The sequence below is a fragment of the Brachyhypopomus gauderio genome, chromosome 16 (genome assembly GCF_052324685.1).
Source record: "Brachyhypopomus gauderio isolate BG-103 chromosome 16, BGAUD_0.2, whole genome shotgun sequence".
In the NCBI taxonomy this organism is placed as follows: Eukaryota; Metazoa; Chordata; class Actinopteri; order Gymnotiformes; family Hypopomidae; genus Brachyhypopomus; species Brachyhypopomus gauderio.
This window is the reverse complement of record NC_135226.1, coordinates 20,559,530-20,582,591: the sequence shown is the minus strand read 5'-3', so window position 1 is coordinate 20,582,591 and position 23,062 is coordinate 20,559,530. Positions and strand designations below refer to the sequence as shown.

Here is a 23,062-nt window from a genome sequence, read left to right as displayed (position 1 = left end):
GGTCTTCCCATCGAACCTAGGTCCACACGTGAGCTGTTCCCATAGAGACTAGGTCCACACGTGAGCTGTTCCCATAGAGGCTAGGTCCACACGTGAGGTCTTCCCATTGAAGCTAGTTCCACACGTGAGCTGTTCTCATCGAGGCTAGGTCCACACGTGAGCTGTTCCCATAGAGGCTAGGTCCACACGTAAGGTCTTCCCATCGAAGCTAGGTCCACACGTGAGCTGTTCCCATAGAGGCTAGGTCCACACGTGAGGTCTTCCCATCGAGGCTAGGTCCACACGTGAGGTCTTCCCATCGAAGCTAGGTCCACACATGAGCTGTTCCCATAGAGCAGGGGTGGCCAACCCGTCACAGACCAAGAGCCACTTTTCTTACTGTGTTGTGGGGGGGGCGAGTGTAAATTATTAGCTTTGAAGACAGTCAAATGCGTGTTTTCCATTATGCCGGTTTTAAAAGTATTAGCGGCTCGCTAGGCTTGTAAACTAACCGCGCAGCACGAAAATGTAGCAGTGTGTCGCCCCGTTTGTGCAGGTGAGCCCGCGGACCGGCTGGGGAGCCGCATGAAACCAGGCTCGCGAGCTGCGGGTTGGCCACCCCTGCCATAGAGGCTAGGTCCACACGTGAGCTGTTCCCATAGACGCTTGGTCCACACGTGAGCTGTTCCCATAGAGGCTAGGTCCACACGTGAGCTGTTCCCATAGAGGCTAGGTCCACACGTGAGGTCTTCCCATCGAGGCTAGGTCCACACGTGAGGTCTTCCCATCGAAGCTAGGTCCACACGTGAGCTGTTCCCATAGAGGCTAGGTCCACACGTGAGCTGTTCCCATAGAGGCTAGGTCCACACGTGAGCTGTTCCCATAGAGGCTAGGTCCACACGTGAGCTGTTCCCATAGAGGCTAGGTTTATAGCTCTGTGCTCTTCCAGTAAACACTCAATCCTGGCCCACATTTTTGTTACCCCTCACACTAGCATGTGTCTGCCTTTATTTAGGAGAAGAACGTTTAGATTTTGACCATAAAGATCCCCTGGGACCTGATATATCTCATCTCCTTCCAGTTTGGCTCTTGTAATATTATATGATGTTATATCATTTGAAATCACTTCAGTGAGAGACAAACATTTAGAACAGCTGTGTCGAGTTAGCGGCATTTAATTCATTTACACAAGTCAGTGTTTTTCCTAAACCACCAGCTCTCATATTCTTCGTTCTGCCTCCTTCTCTCATCATACACAGTGATTTTTCTTTTCTAATTTAAGGCAACATTGTACAATTTTATTGCAAACTAAAATAGTTCAGGTTTTCCAATTTTCTTCATTTTAAAGCAGGTTACCATAGCAATTTTAATTAGTTTAATTAGTTTAATTGAATTTTTTTGAAGAAGGAAGGCTTTTACAGCTCAGTGTAATCCCACATGGAAGAGCCAGGCTGCGTAAAAGCCCTGACAGATGTGATCTCGTCCCAGTTTTGCTCTTGGAAGAAGTTCAGCTGCTCTGTATTCGCTGTGCTGATCGGAAGCTGCACGTCTCCCTTCACAAGTTAATGGGGAAAACCTGCTCCCAATCCCAGTTCAGACGCAGGAAATCTCCTGGTCCCTGCGGCCTGTCTGCCGTTATCCAAGCGTACCACAATCCCCTCGTGTCCAACCAGACACTGTAAAAGCTCCATTTTACACTTTACTTGGTTTTTTTCTTTGTCTTTGTTTTACTTCGAAAGAAGTGCAGGAAGAGTCACACAGAATGAGCCGTGCGTGGTATTCTCACGTGCACGCGGGACACGTGCGTAGGAGCGTGTGTTTGTGTTTGACTGGGAAAACTGACTTTTTGTTCAATTGTTGTGTATCCCAGGGCGTGTTAGGGTTGCTGATGCTCACAGGAAGAAAGCATCCCATTAACTTTTCCCAGGCAGTTTAATTAAACGTGCCGATTTATTCCTCACATGCCAGCAGCACGTGTATCTCCAACAGCACGTGTATCTCGAGTGCCCACGAGCTTATCCAGCACCACCTGATCGTCTGCGGAAGAACTCCTGACAGGGCAACAAGCTGCGGCCGCACGGCCGTGAATGTTTCCATATGGGTGGAAAAATGGCAAATTGATGGCTACAGCAAAGAGTTTGGCTCTGCGGCCATAGCAGTGGAGACCGCTTGCTCAGCTCAGCCGGAAGCTCTTTCTCCGAAATCTCCTGTCAGTGGACATAATCGTTTCGAGACGGATGGATCGAGTGTCATCCAGATGTTCACACGTGAGGCCCAGGAACGACCGGCTCCAGTTCTGTTCTCGTGGAAAGGGCTCGTCTCGTGCACGGCACTATGCAAACGGGCCAGAAGGAGACGTTCTGCTCCGGGTGCTCTGACCTCGGATAATGGAGCGAGACACGAGACGCCTGCCAGTGGTGTGTAAACGAGGGTTTTCTTTCATCTTTCGTTTAAGGCCCGACACGTAAGGCACTTTTCTAGCATTGGCCCAAACATGTTTGTTTGTTTTTGTCGTCTCAAATACTTCTTTTCTTCCCTCAAAATGGGAATTTCCATGGAGAAGGAATTCAGGAGACGGCCTGCATGAAATTGTCAGCATCTCCAAGTAACAGATGAGTTTAATTAGCACTGCAACCTTCTGCTGGCCTCTGTTCAAACACACACTTTGCAACGCAAACCTTGTTTTGTTGGATCAGTTCCATCTGGAGGTCACTGGCTGGAGTCTGTGGGTAAATAACCACCAGAGGAGAGAGACTGACCATTTTTAAACCCCATTTGTTTCAGCGGTAGTAAAAGGGACTTGAGAGTTTGCCCACTTCTGTGACACACTCTGCCCCAGTGTTGATGGTCGGTGAGAGTCTGCAGGAGTAGGTGTGGTGTTTTGCTGCTCTGTGCCAAAGGCATGCAGGATCCGATGCATTTGTTACGGTTAGATGTGACGGGGAATGTGATGTATTGTACATGTGCACAGCAGATGTGTCCACACTGGAGCTGGCGGAGATGGAAGTGACATCGGATGCTCCACCCCCAACAACTCCCCCTCTACCCCCCCCCCCCCCCCCCACAACAACCCCCCGACCTCCCCCCCTCACTCCTCAAAAACAAGCCAAACCCTCAGCGTGGGCCTAATTCTTCATAAGCGTCAGGATCTCGTCTGTAGAACAGCGCCGCGTGTCCTGACTCTGGTCCCACACTCCGTTTGTGCTTGTGCTCTTCTGAGGAGAAAAGCGTGTGGGCAGAAGCCCATGTAAGAAGATACTCCTCCCTCCACCGAGGAGCTGGCGGGGTTGAGGGGCCTGTCGGTGGTGGAGATACTTCCCCAGACGTTTTCACTACATGGAAACAGCATGGCCTCACATCCTAAAGGAATTTTGATATAAATATGGCACTCCTACTCTTGCGGCCCATATTTTTCTCTTGTTTTTCTTTCTTCCTCCCTTGTTTCATTTCTCTGGTAGAGTGATTAAACCCACAGAGCACGTAACGTGGAGAGGGAGGACGCTACGTTTCATCTCGGCCCTCTTCTCTCTTCACTGTGTAGAGGAGGCCGTCCCTGATCTCGACCAGCTCATCTGTGAGTCTGAGTCTGAGACAACGGACAGTTGGCCAGGACATCACAGAGAACCAGACTCAACAACACACTGCCATATATTTGGTGGAGAACTGACACGTACTGTAGTAGCAGACCAGGCCCACTGCACAGCCGAGGCCGAGCTCCCCGTCCTGCACTGCGCAGTACTTCCAATGTAAACTATTGTAGAGCACGTTGGCCTATAATTCATGTTAGTTTACTTAATTGTGGAAAAGGAACGCCTCATTCTCCCCAAGACAAATGGGGCGTGGGAGGGAGAATCTGGTAACGTAATGACCAGTCCTCCCCATGAAGGAAGGTGACCTTTTTCTTTCTTTCTTTCTTTCTTTACATCTTTATGCAGTTTAGATTTTTTTTTCATCCCCTTGCCCGTTTCTAGCCCACAGGCCCATCTTAGAACTGACTGAACCGCTATAAAAGCCCTTTATGGTATTCAGTCCTCACTTCACCGGGACACTTTTACTTGCTTTCAACAGAGGAATGCTGTGTTAAGACCGTTAGACCCCGGCTGGGGGCTAAAGTAGAGAGGCCAGTGGAGATGGAGTGGACACATGAACACCCTGGACATGTCCCTGAATAAATGTCCAACGTGCTGCCACCAATATACTGCTTCACTTCTCACAAACCTGGAGGGTGAACTGGAGACCTACAAAAGCTTTAGTGGTTAAGTGGGTTGTCACTTCTTTACAGTTCCTCACCAGGTACGGGACTCACCAGATACAGGACTCACCAGGTAGAGGACTCCCCAGGTACGGGACTCACCTGGTACGGGACTCACCTGGTACGGGACTCACCAGGTACAGGACTCACCATGTACAGGACTCCCCAGGTAGAGGACTCACCAGGCACCATATACACAACTACAATCTTCATTTATATATTAGTGTGATTCTGAAAATGATGTAGGATACAAAGGGAGCAAACAATCGTCAAAAAACCTGGTTGCTGTGACAATTAAAACATTTTAAAGATTTGGCAGCGTACCATCATAAAGTCACTAAGAAATGCCATATTGAGATCATATCAAAATCAATATCAAGATAAGGATTATTTATTAATTGTTTCATTACACACCACCTATTTTGAGTTTATATCTTGCTGTTCTTTCCACACACATGACATCTGTTGAATAATGACAGTGTGCTGGAATCTGAGAAACAGAATATCCTAGAGGTGATATTCATACTACAATTATCATAGTTCTAAAGATTAATGAATCAGTATTAATAGAAACTGTGTCAAGCAGAGCACCAGAAGACACACCTTCCTCTCTTGTCAGTGGGGATGCAAATGAAACTATAATCCCCTCGTGTGGGGTCCAAACCTGCATCTTCCATGTCGAGGGTCCCTGGGGTAGTTGGGGTAGTTGGGGTAGCTGGGGTCCCTGGGGTAGCTGGGGTAGCTGGGGTCCCTGGGGTAACTGGGGTAGCTGGGGTCCCTGGGGTAGCTGGGGTATCTAAACAGGGTTTTACAGCTGCAGACATACGTCATCAGTTTGCACGTAGTGCCTTAATGTAGGCAACACAGCAGGTAAAGGTCAGGTAAAGGTCTGGTGTAAATAAGAGTTGCCGCCTTCATTTCATGCTCAAGTCAAACACTGAGGACACACACCAGTGTTTGTTCACTGAATAATTGTTTGTTTACAGAGCATTGTTTACAGAATAAAAACCGGTCCAATAAAACAATATGCAAACCCTCTGTAACATATTTCAGTAGAATAGCAAAGATGTCCAAACCCAAAAAATTGAGTGTGGGGCAGAGGGGTGAGTGTGGGGCAGAGGGGTGAGTGTGGAGTCAGAGGGGTGAGGGGTGAGGGGTGAGGGGTGAGCCTTTGTTCCACTGTAGGGTAATAATGCAGCTCTATGGTCTTTGGAAGTGGTTTGGTGATTTAGGCATTTTGTCGCTCTAGATGGAGACAGTAATTGAGGCAAAATCCCAGCTGGTCTGCTTGTATAGGAATGTGTGTGTGTGTGTGTGTGTGTGTGTGTGTGTGTGTGTGTGTGTGTGTGTGTGTGTGTGTATTACCTGAATGCCTAGTTACTAATTAACTTTTTGTATACACTGTAAACATCTTGACTATAGGAAGGTCGATGATAATTCAGAGTGAGACTAGGAGATGCATAGGTAGGAAATGACAGGCCTTTTTGTACATAGTGGCATTTTTAGTGGACCAAAAGTAGAATTAAAATGTGTTGCATTTGTTTGCATTTAATTGGGTTCAAATATTCCAACACAGATCACCAGATCTTTTCCTGGTGAGGTTATATCCAGCCTACACAGTCATTTTCACAGATGGCTTTTCAGTGGTGTTGAGGGAGGTGATTTAGATATTTTCTTCAGTAAGTGAAACACTCCTGGGTGGGTTTTTGACCTTACCTGTCAAAAGTAATCTTCGTTTGCTCTGAAAAACATCCTAAATACTTAAGCATTTCTGCATCATTGCCTTGTGTTACGTTTGGCATCCATAAGATGCTTTTGTACAGTTCAGAACATACTCAGATTTCCCCTCAATCAATCCCATCAGCTGTGAAGACATGCGAGCCCAGTCCACTGCCAGCCATGTCATGACCATGATGTGTGACCATGACCAGTGAGCTCATAGATCTGATGGATCCCAGATAAGAAGGAACCCATAACATGGATCACAGATGAGATGGATCTCACATGACATGCTGAGCCTCACCATTCCACACCCCAACACTCTTTATCCCCAACACACACTATTTATGTCATAATACACCGACCACATAAATCACAGAGGACAGCATTCCTTACAGAATACAAACCAGGCCAATAACACAATGAGCAAACTCACTGTAGCATAGTTCTGCAGAATTACAAAGTGTGCAAGAAAAGTCAGTTACAAAAAAGTGAGTTACAAAAAAGTGAGCGTGGAGAGAGGGGGGGGAGTGTCTCCACTTACGTCTCTGTAATCTGTCTACAAGACTTATGTGTACTTTAGTATTATCTGTCTAGAAGACTTTTTTGTACTTTAAAGAGACTGTTCTGTTCATCAGCTCATACCATCTTGTGGTAACCACACTGTGATCATAGTGGTGTATGCTTGGACACATATATTCTCTACATCACACACAAGTTAAGTTTTAAGAAACTTAAACAGTGCACTGTGATTATATGACCAGCACTTTAGTCCAAGATTAACCCACCCCAGGAAAAATGTTTACAATAAGACTTTTACTTGTCATTTTACAACAGCAACAGATTCTCCACATAAAAACACACGGCACAGTTCACTGTAGGCGTTTATTTCTCCTGATAACATTCTGAACTTTAACCCCAGGGTCTTTCATCTGTCATGTGCTTGACCGTACAGCCAAAACACACAAACCACTTCACTCTGTAATTAATTACACACTTCACTGGACTATGGCTGCCTATTCCGGGCTTTGCTTGTGTAATAGGTTAATGGCATTTCCAATCTCGTCCAGGGTCCCTGGTCCAGGATCTACACGCTGTACTGCTGAATGAAGAGTGTCTTAACCTCATGGTTTTCAACATGGTATGGAATCAAAATACAAGCAATACTGGCTCGAACATAACTAGGTCGAAAACCGTCATATCCTTCCTCCCCCAAGGTGCTGATGTGGTATTTAAGTCACAGAAAGAGAAATTAACTGTGGGTGATCACAACCTGTTGGAGATGTTTGGGCTCACACTTCACCAAAGGAGGATTATTGTTTAGTCGATCTCCTGTCCTCAACCCCCCCCCCCCCCCCGTTCTCCTGCTGTTGACGCGACCTCCCCCACGGTGGGCTACCCCCCCCCCCCCCCCCCCCCCCCCACACACACACACACACACACACACACAGCCCCACCTGGGCCACCCAGGGAGACACACGTCACCTGCGAGGTTTAATGTGCTACTTTGATCACTACACACAGATGTTGCTCTTGGTGTGTGGCACCACAAATTATCTCAGTATCGTCAAATTTTCCCTCAGGCATTTAATAAAATAAAGTGAAGTAGAGAATCTGTAGAGAATCTAAATTGTACGTGACAACCACTTTTATAGGATAACTAATTCGATATATTAAGATTACTAAAGACGGCTAGGAAACAAAAAATCGTTAAAAGTTGTGATTTTGTTGTGTTCACAATCGGTTATGTAGTTGCTTAGGAAAATATATTTCCAGCAAAGTGAGGTCCTGTCAGGTGTTGTTTGGTTTCTTGGCTAGTTGATCCGACCTGCGCCAGTGGAGGTGTGTGTGAGGAGGCGTGTGAGAGGGGCAGTGCGCCTTTAAGACTTTACTGCGCTCACACTGAAACTTTGGAGGCCGTCGGACTGCGGAGTTGCACTTTGAATTATGAAGGAAGTGACGGATCTTCGATGGAGCGCTGGGGAGAAGCGGAGAAGAACAGATAGCAAACGTGAAGGCAGCGTGAAGAGTCTTGGATGGGAGTCCGCCTGTCCTTTACTGCGAAGATCGGCCGGGTCACGGATCCAAACTAAACGTGCGGCGCTCGAGAAGTGAAAATCCGAGATTGATCCGAGTGACGTGGAGATCGTATGGGATCATTTACCAAGTTTCAACACTTTATTTTATTGTTCTGAGGAACATTGTCGCTTATTTTTGAAGAAATCGGCACAAGAAAATGGATGAAAGACTTAAAACTGAGCAGCTCTGACATAGTTGCGACAGCTGCGTTTGTCGGAATGAGTTGGAATGACACACGCGAGATCCCCGTTTGAGTTAGAGACGAGTGCGCGTGTTGTTCTCGCGCGCGGATCCTCGCGCTGAGTGGATCCTCGCGCTGAGTGGATCCTCGCGCTGAGTGGATCCCCGTTCTAAGTGGATCCCCGTTCTGATTGGATCCTCGCGTTCGGATTTGGAATGTTGGCGAAGTGGATCCCGACGCTGTCAGCACGGGTCACATTGTCCCTGTGGGCGCTCGCGCTGTGGATCACGCCTGCGCTGGGTTCGGAATTAAAGGTGCGAGTTCGGTTAGGTGATGGACAGATCACTGAAGAGGTGCTGGAGGCGGACAGTGAGAGAGACTCCATCACACTGGAGTTCAAACAAGGAGACGGAACTCTTATAACCTTTGTCGCTGACTTTAAACAGGTAAGGAGCAGAAACAGGAACAGGTACACGTGTTGACCCGGACTGTGGCAGTTAATGAGTCTGTAGGCTATCCATGACCTCTAATGTAAAAAGGCCCGAGGAGATGTTTTTATCATCAAACCCACATAGCTTGTGCCTGAATGGAAAATGTGTGTAAATGCGCTTATTTGGGACTGCAGACTGGTTCAGCTTTGATCCTGGGGAGGGGGTGAGGGGGGTCTGTGAATATGTCATTATAACATCTCGTTCATGATTTTGTCCCATGTTATGTGCTGGAATGATTTCTGTAGATGGTTTCTACAGATGCCCACTGCACCAGCTCTAACTGGGCTTTGAGTGTTTCTCTCCTTTTTACCACTACCACGCACAGGACTGTCCCGTTCAGCTCACATGTGTTTCTCATCTGTATCTCGCGGTATCTCGAGGATTTATGGAAAGTTTGAGTTAACTACGACTTTGAGTGGCCCTCGGTGGAGTTACTGCATGTTGACCTGTGAGTGTGTTTACCCAGAGGAGAGGCTTTCATACAGACGTGTCTGACCACGTGGAGTAATGTAGCTGTAGAGACGTCCGGTCATTGGCCTCAGCTTTCGTACACTATCTGGGAATAACCACACTTTCCTTTGAATGGATGTCGTGAAAGTTAGATGTTTACAGCCAGCTAAGGTGTGATCCAGTCCTCATTGAGAAGGAGTTATTTACTCTCTTCAGATTACACACACGCCACACGCAGTAATGGTCACGTCATGTGAAATAAAACTAATCCACAGATTTGGCACCACTGTAGTGTAGGAGCTCTAAGCAGGGCAGGAGTGCACTAGATGTGGCTGGTGAAATGATCCACTTCAGGACAGGTCGTTACCAGCCAATGACTACAACCATTAGAGAAGAGGTCTTTCATTCTCAATCGCAAATCCAGATTCAGTCCTTGAATTTTGTTGTCACTGGTAGTTTGTCATAGAAAATGGGAACTGATGTCCCGCCCCACACACTGATTTAGGAGGTCACTAGGAGTAAGGGCCAGTAGTGGGTCTACAACAGCAAACACTGTTCCTCTGTGTGTGGGAACCGGGACCCGTAAAACACAAAAGAGAGGTGTGTGTCGGGGAAACAGGGTAGTGACTACACACAGGCCCAAGAATGTTCCTCGCACTATAAAGACTGCAGAGTGAAAACACTTTCATCTTAAATCACTCCTTAAATCACCCCTTTATCTCTCTCGCTCTCTCTCTCTCTACAATCTGTACATTGAAAGAGAGAGAGAGAGAGTGTCTGTGTGTGTGTGTGTGTGTGTGTGTGTGTGTGTGCGCATGCATGTCTATTTTATATCCTCTCTCTCCCTCTACCTGCCCCCAAGGTGTTTAATATCTATACTTCAAAGAAAAGGCAGTAATGTAAGCCCACACAAGGCGAATAGATTCATTTTTGCCCTGCAGCCGCTGTGTAACAAGGCGAGCGTGCAGGTTTGCCTTTTGGGCATTCCCCCATTGCGATATCCTTGACCCTCTGTGCTGCAATCCACCCGCCCGCCTCCGTCCTGACCATGACTGCACACGGCATCTCCCCCGGCAACCGTCCCAAGGAGCTGGACCCTTCAACACTGCGCCTATAAATTTAACATCCACTCTTGTTGTTTTTGTTTCTTTAGTGAACCGAGTGTTGTGTGGTTGTAGTTTAGTTGTTTCCCTGTTGTTGAGCTCCAGTCTTTGCCTGTGTCCTGCTGGGAGACTCCTGTCCAATACTTCCTGTTGGAGATGCCACCAGTTCGGCTTTATGGCGAACACATGGCATGGCGGCCCTGCTGTTTCACTGTTGATGGTGTAGCAGGTGGTTTTTTTAACATCCCCTTAAGGCATATCATCATGGGCGTCCTGCCCGAGTGCCTTCTTTGTACACAGTGAGGCTGGAACACATGTGACCGTCCCAGTGACCGGGGTGTGGTTCTCCCGACGCCCTCTGCACAAACATGTTTACCGTGTGACTGGTTTACGTTCACTGTCTGGAACCGCACTCTCCCGCCTGCTGGAATGTCACCTGCAGAAACTTGTTGTGGCTTTTATGCGTCGGTGTCCCCTTGTCTGGGTGGAGAGGGTGTAGTCTGTAGGTGCCGCCCATAGGTGCATGTGGTCTCAGGTAAGTGTGTGTGATTGCGCAACATCCTGCACCCGAGGTCATGTGACCTGCCTTTCTCTCCTGTCGGTCCTGCACAGACTATACAAACAGGTGCCACAGCTGAGAATCACACTGTCCCAGTCCTTCAGTTTAAGGTTCTGTGTGTTCAGAGGGGCAGATGTTGTAGTGTTTACAATAACCCCTGTTTGCCAAGCAGAATGGACTCTAAGAACATAGGCCATGTCTGTGGACTCTCTCTGTTTGCCTGTGGGCTCTCTCTCTCTCTCTCTCTCTCTCTCTCTCTCTCTCTCTGCCTGTGGACTCTCTCTGGATGTAGACTCTCTTTCTTTCTCTCTCTCTTTGCCTGTGGACTCTGTCTCTCTGTGTGCGTGCGTGCGTGTGTGTGTGTGTGTGTGAGAACTCTTTGCTAGCCAGTTTGGTGATGAATAATTTACGTCTGGGTTCACTGCAGACTTTCTCCAGTGGGACAGTCTTGCTTCTGGGCTGCATGGTGATGTCTTTATTCCAACCAGAGTCCAGCAGATGTTGTCCTGCCTGAGCAGACGTCTTCAGCACGATCATGTTCTTCATAACGTGTGTCACCTGAGTCTGTGCTGAAGTGTCGTGCGTTTATACTGGAGTCATTATTTGTGATGGCCAAACTGTTGTTCCTGATTCCAAGTGTACGTTGGTTTGAGAAGTTCCTAACCATGTTGCGTTTTGCTTTCATTTCATTTTCTGTGCAAAATCCCCTCAGGTGTCACAAGGGAATGAAGAAATATAGCATTCATGATTCATAATGCATTCACTGGAATACGTTTTCTTTTTGTATCTCACTGTCCTGGACAATGGCAGTGAATTAAGTATCAGGTATGTTCTAAAAGCAACACGTCCGTAGAAATGAAACCTGTTTTCTACTTTGTTGGTGAGAAGAGTTTAAAGATGAAAAAGTTCAAAGCCTTTGGCTGAATGTCTTCCCCATGGTCCCACACCAGGAGGTCAACCTGTCCAACACAAAGCGCCAGGAAACGTCTCTACAGTGAGACAGGAGCAGCGTGTATACTCAACACTCTGGTGTGGTTATGTTGGGTTTCTAAAGTACTGCAGTGTCCTGCACTTTAGGTTCACCGTTTGTTGATAAATGCAAGTTCTGTTTAAACTAGGTCAGGTAGCACCTTTCATTTCCGTGGGAGGTCAAGTTTGAGTCTGGGCTGTGGCACGTGTTCACCACAACAGCCCAACCTAAAATCCACTGGAGTCAGAGAGCTCGGGCCAACCCTTCAGATTATCTTCCAGGAACAACTGCACTCCATAGGCTAAGAAAAACGAAGATAACTCATTACCTCTTGGCTAATCCTAACCCTTCCACTGCAGTGAGGTGGCCAGCTTGCCTAATCCTAACCTGTTTTCTCCACACCAGCAAGTCTTGGTTGGTGATGACATGGCCAAAATCCTGGGAAGCATCCCAACCAGGTCACTCCTAGATCTTATAGATGCTGTTCCATCTCTGGCTGGGCTCTTGCTAAGGATTATGGTCTTTAATTGTCTCCATGTTTTATTACAATACAATTTATTACAATACACTGCGGAGGATTCTGAGATTTCCCAAGATCAGAAGATCACCGTCTCATTTGCACTGTTTGACTGATATTCTGTGTTCAACTGTATGTTGTGACAATTGCAGGTCTGCTCCCTAGGAAATGTCATTTTCTAAAGGCAAGATTGCAGTGGCATTGCTGAGGCAACTTTCAGAAGTTTCCCTTCAACATTTACCTTTTTGACAGATGGGTGTTTTTGACTGGCATTTCTAAGCTTATAGCTTCTGTTTGGTAGTTTGGAAACTTTGGGGAACTCGTACTTGGAACGGTAGAAGATTCAAAGCACTAAAACGTGATGGTGGTGTTTGGCATATTAATCACATCATAAATCTTCCCACTCTGGTAAAATTGTTCAGTCCTCGTCTTCATATTTATGTCTAGTTTTACATTTCCCAGACGCCGCCACGGTTCACTCGCTAGCTGACGTTAGCTTGCTAGGGAGAACGCTGGAATATCACCATGGCAACACACTTTTGTTTCTGCCAGGCTCATGTCGGATCACATGACAAGGCCAAGATTCGATCAAGGAGTCAGTCACACAGCTGCAAGCATTCAGAAATATATCAAATTAAAAAATGTTCTCAATGGAGTTGGTGCACTTGTTTAGGCAAAGAGACGCTCATGACTCGTTAGACAACCCTGCTCTAACGTCTCTCTCTCACTCTCTCTCTCACTCTCTCTCTTTCACTCCCCCTCTCTCTTTCTCTTTCTTTCTCTTGTGCAACATCGCTGGATTTTGGCTCGCTGAGCTGTGTTGAAATATAGGTGCAAGTGTGTGGTTATTATGAAACATGCTTTATGATTTTGATTTACTATCGAATGTGAAAGCGTGTGTGGTAATGGGAGGAGACGTGTTGTGTTGCCAGTGTCTGTGTGGGGGGGCGAGCTGCTTCCACTGTGGCTGTGAAGTGCTACTGGCTGGCGTGATCGCTGGGTCCCTTCGGATAAGCTCTGGTCCGGGCTTGTGCGTGTATGACGGGTTGTGGAGAGGTTGCAGTAATCCAGACTGGCACTGCGAGTGGTCAAACATGTGCCCCTATCAATAGCGCCCTCTAGTGGAAAGTCACTTCAGCTCCAGCTCTGAGAACACTTCACGACATGCTGCTTACCTGCGTCAGGTGTGTGTGAGCAGGTGAGGGGGAGGGCACACTCCTGCCGGCGATAAAGGGAGTGAGCTGTGTGTGCGTGAGCTTCTCACCTTTATTTGGGGTTTTCTGTGTTTTAATCACCTCAACGAATCTGTGTTAATTGTCTGTTCACAATGATGCATGTCCTACAGGATTATGCATTACCATGTTACCGCAAGCCAGGATAAGCCAAGTGTGAAGACGTTTGCATTCCTGCTGTAATTAGCCCCAACGCAAGCAGTTTGGCACAGTTTGCCAGCTTGGCACCACATAAATGTGGTGAGGGGGGACCGTATAATCCCAGACTGAGGTTGAGGGGCTGATGCACAACACCGGTGGTTTTATTCATCTTTCCGCAAGCTTTGTGCTGCTCGGGATTAGGGCTGCGTGTGCCGTTTCTCCCCTGTGCCATCTCTACACCCTGGGCCGTAGCTGGGTTCCCACTGGCCCGTGAGGCGCAGGTTTCAGGCCCGACGGGCGTCATGCCTGGTGGGCATCGTTTCAGCTCTGACTAAGCAGGTGGTCTCGAGGCTGCGGGAAGGTCCCGTCGCGCCCAGGTGAACCTGTGAGAACAGGAAACGGGAAGCGTGTGGAGCCCCGCGGGACCTTTGGCAGAAAGCTGCATTGTGTGTGCTGAGAGGCTCTCTGTCAGCTGAGCGAGGTGTCCAGTGTCTGTAACGCACTGCACAGATTCCAGCTGCCGCTGACCGCTCTAACCAGAGCAGACGGGGCGTTGAGAGCTTCCCGTCAGATGGTCCTGAAGGTTCTGAAGGTCCTGAAGGTCCTGAGGACCGGGCGCTTCCTTGGAGGCTTTTTGGCCTGGATGGGTGTGGTGTATCAATGGGAGCTGCTAACGGATGTTTACAACACTGATAAACAAAGCTAGCAAGTCCTCAGGGAACCAGTGCATGTGTGAGAACTGACCACCAGGGAGGACTAAAATCTAGATACTGAAGAATCTCGTTTGTCCCTCTTAATGTTTTAGAAAAACATCACTGCGACGTCTAGCTTTAATGCTACACGTCACGGCTTTACCATTTCTTTGGCTGGATTACTGGTGGCTGTGCTAAGTGTAAAAGTACCATCTGTGATCTATTATGTGATTTTACAAGTCTTTTTACAAGTACAGTGATATGCCAAGGTTGAGACAGAAATACTCCACAAATCTCAGACTGGCTGGTACATGAGAAATGTAGAATATGTATGTTCTGATTATATATATTCTAATCGTATATATTATATATTTTTGTGGCTGGCGTTATTCACCAAGTAATGACCATAACAGTGATGACCTGGACATAGACACACTATAATAGGCTAATAGACTCATTTCATGTGATCCATGTGCATCACATTACTCAGGCCTTCTGGAAATGCCGGGAATGCCGGGAATTCTGGACCATCGCTGAATCCTGTTAATTGCAGCCTTCCACAATTAGCCATTCACATCGGCCAAAACTACAGATGATCCGCAGTGTGCTGTTGATCATTAATCCTGGTGGGAGGAGCTTCATTTGACGATGGCCAATCAGCAGCAGGCTTGGCTGAGGGAGGGCTCAATACATACTGATGTTCATCAACTATGATGTCCCAGCAAGTGAAGATACTTTGTCAAACGAATATATGAAAAGAAAATAAAGATTGTGCAACCTGCTACTGTACTCTGTACATCTTGCTACTTTTATGTGTTCTTGTCACGTTTTATTTCTTGCCAAAGTAACAACCTGCTAAGATTTGCGTCGCACGCATTATGATGCGACTTTGTAGGAGGTGATGATCAAGTGTGTGACCTGAGCTCAGGTGAAGCTCGCTGTGTGTTAGACTAGTTGTGTGTGAGCTCACTGGGAGGGGAGAAATGCCCTCTGTACCCCGGGGCAGATCCTACACCCCCCACCCCCCTGCCCTCAGCACCACGGCTCTGGAGTTGTGCCCCACGACTCCCTGTCATTAACTGGGGTGCCTGCAGCGTTTGCCCCCGCCCCCTCTCCGTTCTGTCCCACACGCTGCCCGTCTGCATGCTGGGGGGTCTCCACCCACCCCGGCGCTGCTCTGATCACACCCCGAGTGTGACTGGGTCTCCCCCCGTGACTGCCCCCGACTCTCACCGCGGTGTGGGTGCAAGAGAAGAGGAGGAGGGGCTCACGTGACTGCAGGGAGCTCACGTGACTGCAGGGAGCTCACGTGACTGCAGGGACTCACGTGGCTAGCGTGAAGAGCAGGGGACTTGCGTGACTAGGTGATTTGCGTGCTCACGTGAGCAGCAGGCAGCTTGCGTGACTGCAGCGAGCTTGCGTGACTTGCATGCTCACGTGTGCAGCAGGGCGTAGGCGTGATCTGTTGTCTCGTATCCGTGTTGACACAGAACAGGTCTTAAAACCAGACGAAAAGCTGGAGATGAGAGAGAGCTCAGAATAACGGCTGCTTCCCTGTACAAGACCCCTGTAGCCTCTGTTCTGTGTGTGTGTGTGTGTGTGTGTGTGTGAGAGAGAGAGAGAAGAATGGGGAGACAGGTCTGTGGTCCTGCTTGTCTCTCTAGGACTTCCCATCATGCTCTCTTGTGGAAGTCTTTATGGACATGGCGCACTGCCAGGTTTCCAGTCCTGTTGTCAGTGGCAACCCAGACATGTTCTCAAATATACAGTGTCTCTCTCTCTATTGTTCTGGCTCGGAGCACAACAAAATCTTTAATTCACGATGTGGTTGCGGTTATTTAGTTTAAGGCAGAACTGGAATTTTAATGGCCAGAAGCATGAACAACAAGCTCGCGATTATCCTCACGCTAAACCAGGAGCTTCTAATAAAAGCATCCGAACGCTACTGTTGATCCGGAGACAGATCGGTGATACGGATACGTTGGGCAGCTGAGGGGCGGTGGGGGTGATGGCACAACCGTGAAAGTGCTGTGTGTAAATATCTCCATATGTTGTGCAGGACGTGAAGATCTTCCGGGCGTTGATCCTGGGGGAGTTGGAGAGGGGGGAGAACCAGTACCAGGCCCTGTGCTTCGTCACGCGTCTCAACCACAACGAGATCATCCCCAGCGAGTCCATGGCCAGGCTGCGACAGGTCAGGCCCCCGAGCCACGAGGCCCGTCTGGCCCCTGCGGGCTGACCAGCGGGTCACGCTGTGTAAAAAAAGATCTGTGTCGCTCTAAAGGGGCTTTTAACGACAGGGTCAAATGTGGTAGAAATTAGCCTTAAAATGTGACCGTGGGTGGGGTGGATGGGTGGAGGGGAGGTTGGAGTTCACGCCGTTTCTTTTCCGTCCTTGGTCTCGCAGAAGAACCCGCGGACGGTGCGAGCGGCGGAGGAGAGGCGTCCGACGGAGGAGCTGGGCATGAACGTGGCGGTGAACCTGACGCGGGCCTGGCAGATTAGTGCACACATCCACAACACCTGCAGCGTGGCCCGCGAGGCCGTGTACACCCGCCAGGCCGACGTGCACCACTGGCTGGACGCAGGCGAGTCTTGTCCCGCACCTCTAATGACACCCTCCCAACCACACGCCCGTAATAGAGCCCTGGGCAGACGCCACTCACAGCTTAAGTATAGTGCTGGGCCCACGTTCCCCGTCCAGAGAGTCAATAACACGCTTGAGTGCATAAATGTACATGTACAGCGGAACAGAATAACCATGAAATGTTTGGTTTCATGGAGAAATGTTATCCACAGTGCGCTTGGCCCTGGTTTAAGGAGCACCGTCAGTAGACCAAAACCTTTTTTCTTTCTTTTGTTGTTATTAGAGTAGAGTAGAGTAGAATTTTATTGTCATTGTATATGATACAACGAGATTCTGATTGGTACCTTATTATTACTATTATTATTATAAAGAGTTTTGAATGTTAATCTAGTGCCTTTAGGGCTCCGTATGTTGACCCTTGACCCTCGGCCACACCCGTTAGCCTAAGGCCCTTGTCACTGCACAGGTGCGGAGGCCTCCATGTTCGAGGTCCTGCCACGGGCGACTGAGCTGCCGGGCCTGCCGAGGTGCGGGACGGCGCGGGACCTGTGGCAGCCATGCTCCTGCAGCTACGCCCTGCGTCTGGAGTGGTACCCGTGCCTGCTGAAGTACTGCCGTGGCCGGGAGGGCGGGGGCGGGCGTGGCGCGCCCTACAAATGCGGCATCAAGAGCTGCAGCAAGGGATACAACTTCACCTACTACACCCCCCACAAGCAGCTGTGTCTGTGGGAGGAGGAGTCCTAGCTCTGCTCCCTGTGGGACACGCTCCCCGGACCTCCTGCCTGTTCGTCTGCTTGTTCTTGGAACCCTCTTATTTATGAATGGGGGGGGGGTGTGGTTTTCAGCGTGGACGAGACACCCTGACCAGGAAGTGGAATGCTGAGATGACGCTCACACCCCGTGCGGACGGGCATGGACGCTGACGGGAGACGAGGATGACGAGGAGTGGCTTCATCTCACTGCCACATCAGCTTGTGTGCTGGGGCGGTTGGCTGAGCCGATGACGTCTGGACTGTCCGGGCAACAAACCTCCGGCCTTTCTGCCTTTAATGAACTCTTGAGTCCCGGTCCTGGGATAAGTGTCAGTGCGCGTGCTGGACCCAGGAGAGCACAGTGAATCAGTACACAGTGTATCAAGCTAGGTTTGGACATTTAGCACCGTGGTGTTCAGTCAGGTTGCCTGTTCAAGCTGTTCCAGAATTAGAACCTGGTGTTTTATTATTTATTGTTGCGAGAAGTTATTGAAATCTTTAAGGAACGGGTTCAAAAAGAAATGTGCCTTTTTGATTTGTTTGTTTCTCTTAATATTTTGTCAGATTACATTTGATGGGGTTACTTGCATTTTGTGGGCAAGATGGAGAACCATTTTTCTTATTTCTGTCACTGGTGCCTTGGTATAGAGAAGACCGATATGCTGTAGTGTGTTTCTTGTTTGCATGTGAGTGTTCTTAACAAAGCTCATTTTAATTTGTGTGTGTGTGTGTGTGTGTGTGTGTGTGTGTGTGTGTGTGTGTGTGTGTGTGTGTGTGTGTGTGTGTGCGCGCGCGCAGCCTTTTTCATAAGGTTTTAGGGATCACATTTCATTCGTTTTTTTGTCCCTTTCCGACAAACATCAGTTTTAAGTATTTGATAATGATCACGGTTTTTGGTGCTGCTGTGCAAGTGTTTAAGAAAAACCAGACTGCAGCTGCAATAGCGGGATAGCAGTACCACTTTACACCCAACACTGCCATCTACTGGTTCAGCAAAGTAACAACAACATAAATTGTATAATCAGCAAATAGGACCTAATCTATAAATAGATTGTTACCATGAGGACATTTCTTTGTCATTTCTTCGTGACATAATTGTCCTAGTGTTAGAATAGTTGTGTATGGTAATAAAAAGTTTGATTAAAATAATTTAATATCTCGCACAGAATAAAGAAGTAAAAATGCCAACTGCAGAGTTGTTCAAAAAGTAAATCAAACTGCCCTAAACACCGGTCAGTTTCTGACCATTTTAAGTGCCTTGATACTTCAGTATCTACTGATTTTAAAGCTGTGTATAACTGAAATGTGTCAAATATTTTTCTATGAAAACGTTAAGCATATGAATGTGAGATGATGATTTTAAATAAAAATTTATATTCCCAAATCTCTAATAACGATAGTTTGGTGGTGTTTGGTAAGTTTCTGAGCGACTGCGCCTCTGTTTTGACGCTGCTCGGTCCGCGCCAGCAGGGGTCGCTGTTGTCCCACATTTACAAGCGCCAATCGCGTCGTGCTCTTTGTTTTCATCACTGCTGGCCGTCGGCTGCGAGAGGAAAAGGCGAATGTAGCTTTTGTTTCGGCGGTGTCTTTTCGTACCGTCTCCAAGAAGATGAATGCAGAGACGCGACGAGGCCTCTCGGCGAACGGCGGAACACGGATGCGGACGCCGTTACTGGCATAGAGTGGGTGGGCAGAGAGGGTCTGGCACCCACGACACCGTAGAGGAGCATGTAAATGAGGTGGGCTTGAAAATATATATCTCAGATTTTAATGCAGATTTAAATCTGTGCGTTTTTTAAAAGAATATTGCTATCAGAACCTTTCTTAACAAATACACACACTCGTGTGTGTGTGTGTGTGTGTGTGTGTGTGTGTGTGTGTGTGTGTGTGTGCACTAACACACGAAGTGCTTTGATTTTTGGTGCTGATGTATACTGTGGTGTTTTGGTGCAGACTGCTGGTTCCTTGATGCTGAATACGCTGCTCAGATCCCATTGCACAGATTTCAGATTTAATTACATATTTTGAAAATTAGCTGATTGCTGTCATTTGATCTTTTATGGCCCTGGAATAATACATTTGTTAATTATGCATATACATAAAAAAAAACTGAGATGCGAGATGATGTTTGAAGAAATGCTGGAAAGACAGAAGTTGTGGCAGCCTGTTGCGTTTGTCTGGAGTGCTGTGTCTCGGTGAGATTACACGCAGGAGGAGACGTGAGGACACGGCCCATGACTTCACATCTCTCACTTTTGGTCCACTTTTGTGCCGTGCTGGTGAGATCTGAGGCGTTTCTCAACCGCTGATTTGCAACACTGTCCTGCTCCAAACATGGGAGTGGTTTTAGCAGGACCCTGGAGTCAAAGCCACAACGGTCTTCTCGTAAAACTCTGAGACATTAACGCAAGTGTCCTATATGAATTTTTCCATTGAGATCAGTTGCAGAGTCTTTTTGCGTTTGGTTCGGTTGAAGGATATTTGGGTTTGGCCATCAGAACCTCCGTTAACATTTTTTGTTTGTGGATATTTCAGCTCCAGTATGTTGGTGCTGGTGGCCGGAGCTGCAGCCTGCTTGGCCTGGTGGGTCTCTCTCTACTCTCTCCTCTGCCACACCAATGGCTTTCGCAGCTATGAGTGGAACTGTCGGCTGGTCACACTGGTCCACGGCATCATGGCAGTGGGCATCACTGCTTACATAGGCTACGTGGATGGCCCTTGGCCCTTCACTTACCCAGGTAAAAGCTGTGGACATGTGTCGTCTTCTTTAGCCTGTGATGGCTTATCCCTGTTCTGTCTGTGCTGTGTAGAGTTTAGATCCAGCCCTGAACATATGATGTGTTTGTAGAGATCTTCAGAACGTTTAAATAGATTAAATAGGTAAAACAGCATGAGATCAAACAATTCTACTCGCTTAACAAACCAGTGTAAATAATTAAACAATGCAATAAAATACCTAAAATGTTTTTCTTCAAATAAAAAGAAAGAGAAAACTGAAGTGCTGTGGGGGAGAAAAACCAAACTACCAAACTAAGATGATTGCAACGCCAATATAAATTTGATTATGAAGTCTGCTTTGTGTAAAATGATCTGTATGTCTATTGATATTGTGTATTAGGGTTATTAAATAATGCTGTCATCTGATATGCAGCCACACTTTCAGAAACATTTTAGATTTTAGATCAGTGCAAACATGAACCCAAGTAATCAATCAGAACGGACTGTTAGAACTGATTAACAAAATATTACTGTAAAGATTCCATCAACACCAATGGAGAGGATAAAATAATTAATGCTTCAGATGATTGTGTCATCACACACCACAGGGTGGTAGACCTCCACAATCACACAGCACAGGGTTGTAGACCTCCACAATCACACAGCACAGGGTTGTAGACCTCCACAATCACACAGCACAGGGTTGTAGACTTACACAATCACACAGCACAGGGTTGTAGACTTACACAATCACACAGCACAGGTTTGTAGACCTCCACAATCACACAGCACAGGGTTGTAGACGTACACAATCACACAGCACAGGGTTGTAGACTTACACAATCACACAGCACAGGATTGTAGACTTACACAATCACACAGCACAGGGTTGTAGACCTCCACAATCACACAACACAGGGTTGTAGACTTACACAATCACACAACACAGGGTTGTAGACCTCCACAATCACACAGCACAGGGTTGTAGACTTACACAATCATACAACACAGGGTTGTAGACTTACACAATCACACAACACAGGGTTGTAGACCTCCACAATCACACAGCACAGGGTTGTAGACCTCCACAATCACACAGCACAGGGTTGTAGACTTACACAATCATACAACACAGGGTTGTAGACTTACACAATCACACAACACAGGGTTGTAGACCTCCACAATCACACAGCACAGGGTTGTAGACTTACACAATCACAGCAACTTTTATCGCCCTTTCTCCCAGAATGCCACATCTGACTCTTCTTTCTTTCTTTTCTTTCTTTTTCTATCTTCTGTGTTTTGGACACTCGCAGGGACCAAGAACACTCCTCTTCAAGTGAGCGCCATGGTGCTCAGTCTGGGCTACTTCATCTTTGACATGGGCTGGTGTGTGTACTTCCAGACCGAGGGTCTGGTGATGCTGGCCCACCACACCATGAGCATTCTGGGAATCCTGCTCACGCTGTGGCTGGGCGAGTCCGGCATCGAGTCCTGCGCTGTTATCTTCGGCAGCGAGATCACCAACCCCCTTCTCCAGACCCGCTGGTTCCTGAAGCGCTCGGGCCACTACCACACCTTCCTGGGCGACCTGGTGGACCTGCTCTTCGTGCTGCTATTTGTCTTCATGCGTGTGTTTGTGGGCGGAGCCATGCTCTATTGTGAGCTCATCTCGCCCCGCCCCAAGTTCGTCATCAAGTGCGGGGGTGTGGCCATGTATGTCCTGTCGTGGGTGTTCGTGGTCGACATCGCCCGATTCGCATGCCGTAAAAGCAGCGTCAGATACCGGTACTGGAGACACCGGACCTTGCCGGCTAACGCCAACGGTCCGGATGACAAGGCAGAGTGAGAGTATTCACTTCCCTCTCATACTGAACAAACTGCGGTGATCTCCCCCTCCAAACTGGACATCACTTCTGTCAAACAGCTGTTAGATGTTTACGTGTTATCAGACGTGATTTTCTCTCATTTGAATAACAATGTTTTTTATGAATATGGACATACACTAATACATCTGCCACTGGCTTTTTATTCGTGGTACACTTGAAGTAGTTGGTATTGGTTGTTATTAAACCACATGGAAATGTTTACTGACATTTTTTAATTTGTGTAATATTTGGAATTAATCACAAGCTGTAATGTTTTACTTTTTTTTAAATCGAACTAATTAAAATGATTTTATCACAATAAATGCAAAAATATTGCCATCTATTGAGGAAATGTTTTTGAGGTTTTTATAAAATGTTTTTCATTTTTGTCAAAGATTAATAACTTCTCAGATAAGCGGACCTAATAACAGTTCTACGTTAACATGATTCACAATATTTTAAAAACGTACGATAAATAAAAATAAGAAAAATCCTTTTAGCAATCTCACAAATTCGAGATTATATTGTAGTATTTTGGATGACCATAAGATGGCATCCAAGCACACATGTTTACATTCAATAACCAAGATATATTTAATTTCACATGGTTCAAAGCAACTTCAGATAATACTAACTTATGTAATCATGTAGTACGAATTTGTATGTGCAAAATAGCTAATGACAATACGAAATGGGTAAATCTGGTTTAAGGTGGACAGGTTGTATCAGCTCTTAAATAAAAAATAATTTTTTTCAATTAAAATTAAGCCGG

General features: G+C 47.2%; 2 protein-coding genes across 5 annotated transcripts; both read left to right on the top strand.

The window, feature by feature from the left end:
• The first annotated feature begins 7,818 nt into the window (after nucleotides 1-7,818).
• On the top strand, nucleotides 7,819-19,045 carry oafa (OAF homolog a (Drosophila)). The gene is made up of 4 exons (XM_076975842.1): nucleotides 7,819-8,656; nucleotides 16,425-16,559; nucleotides 16,773-16,953; nucleotides 17,419-19,045. Exons 1-4 carry the CDS (start codon nucleotides 8,426-8,428, stop codon nucleotides 17,694-17,696), a joined length of 825 nt encoding a protein of 274 aa, XP_076831957.1. The 5' UTR covers nucleotides 7,819-8,425; the 3' UTR covers nucleotides 17,697-19,045.
• tlcd5a (TLC domain containing 5a) lies at nucleotides 8,518-22,644 on the top strand. 4 transcript variants are annotated; one of them, XM_076975840.1, is made up of 3 exons: nucleotides 8,518-8,656; nucleotides 20,240-20,442; nucleotides 21,739-22,644. In XM_076975840.1, exons 2-3 carry the CDS (start codon nucleotides 20,247-20,249, stop codon nucleotides 22,269-22,271), a joined length of 729 nt encoding a protein of 242 aa, XP_076831955.1. In that variant the 5' UTR covers nucleotides 8,518-8,656; nucleotides 20,240-20,246; the 3' UTR covers nucleotides 22,272-22,644. The 4 variants fall into 4 exon arrangements, with proteins under 4 accessions (XP_076831955.1, XP_076831953.1, XP_076831954.1 ...); XM_076975838.1 differs by lacking the exon at nucleotides 8,518-8,656 and adding an exon at nucleotides 19,252-19,443 and having other exon boundaries at nucleotides 21,739-22,641; XM_076975839.1 differs by lacking the exon at nucleotides 8,518-8,656 and adding an exon at nucleotides 19,452-20,110 and having other exon boundaries at nucleotides 21,739-22,643.
• The last annotated feature ends 418 nt before the right edge of the window (nucleotides 22,645-23,062 follow it).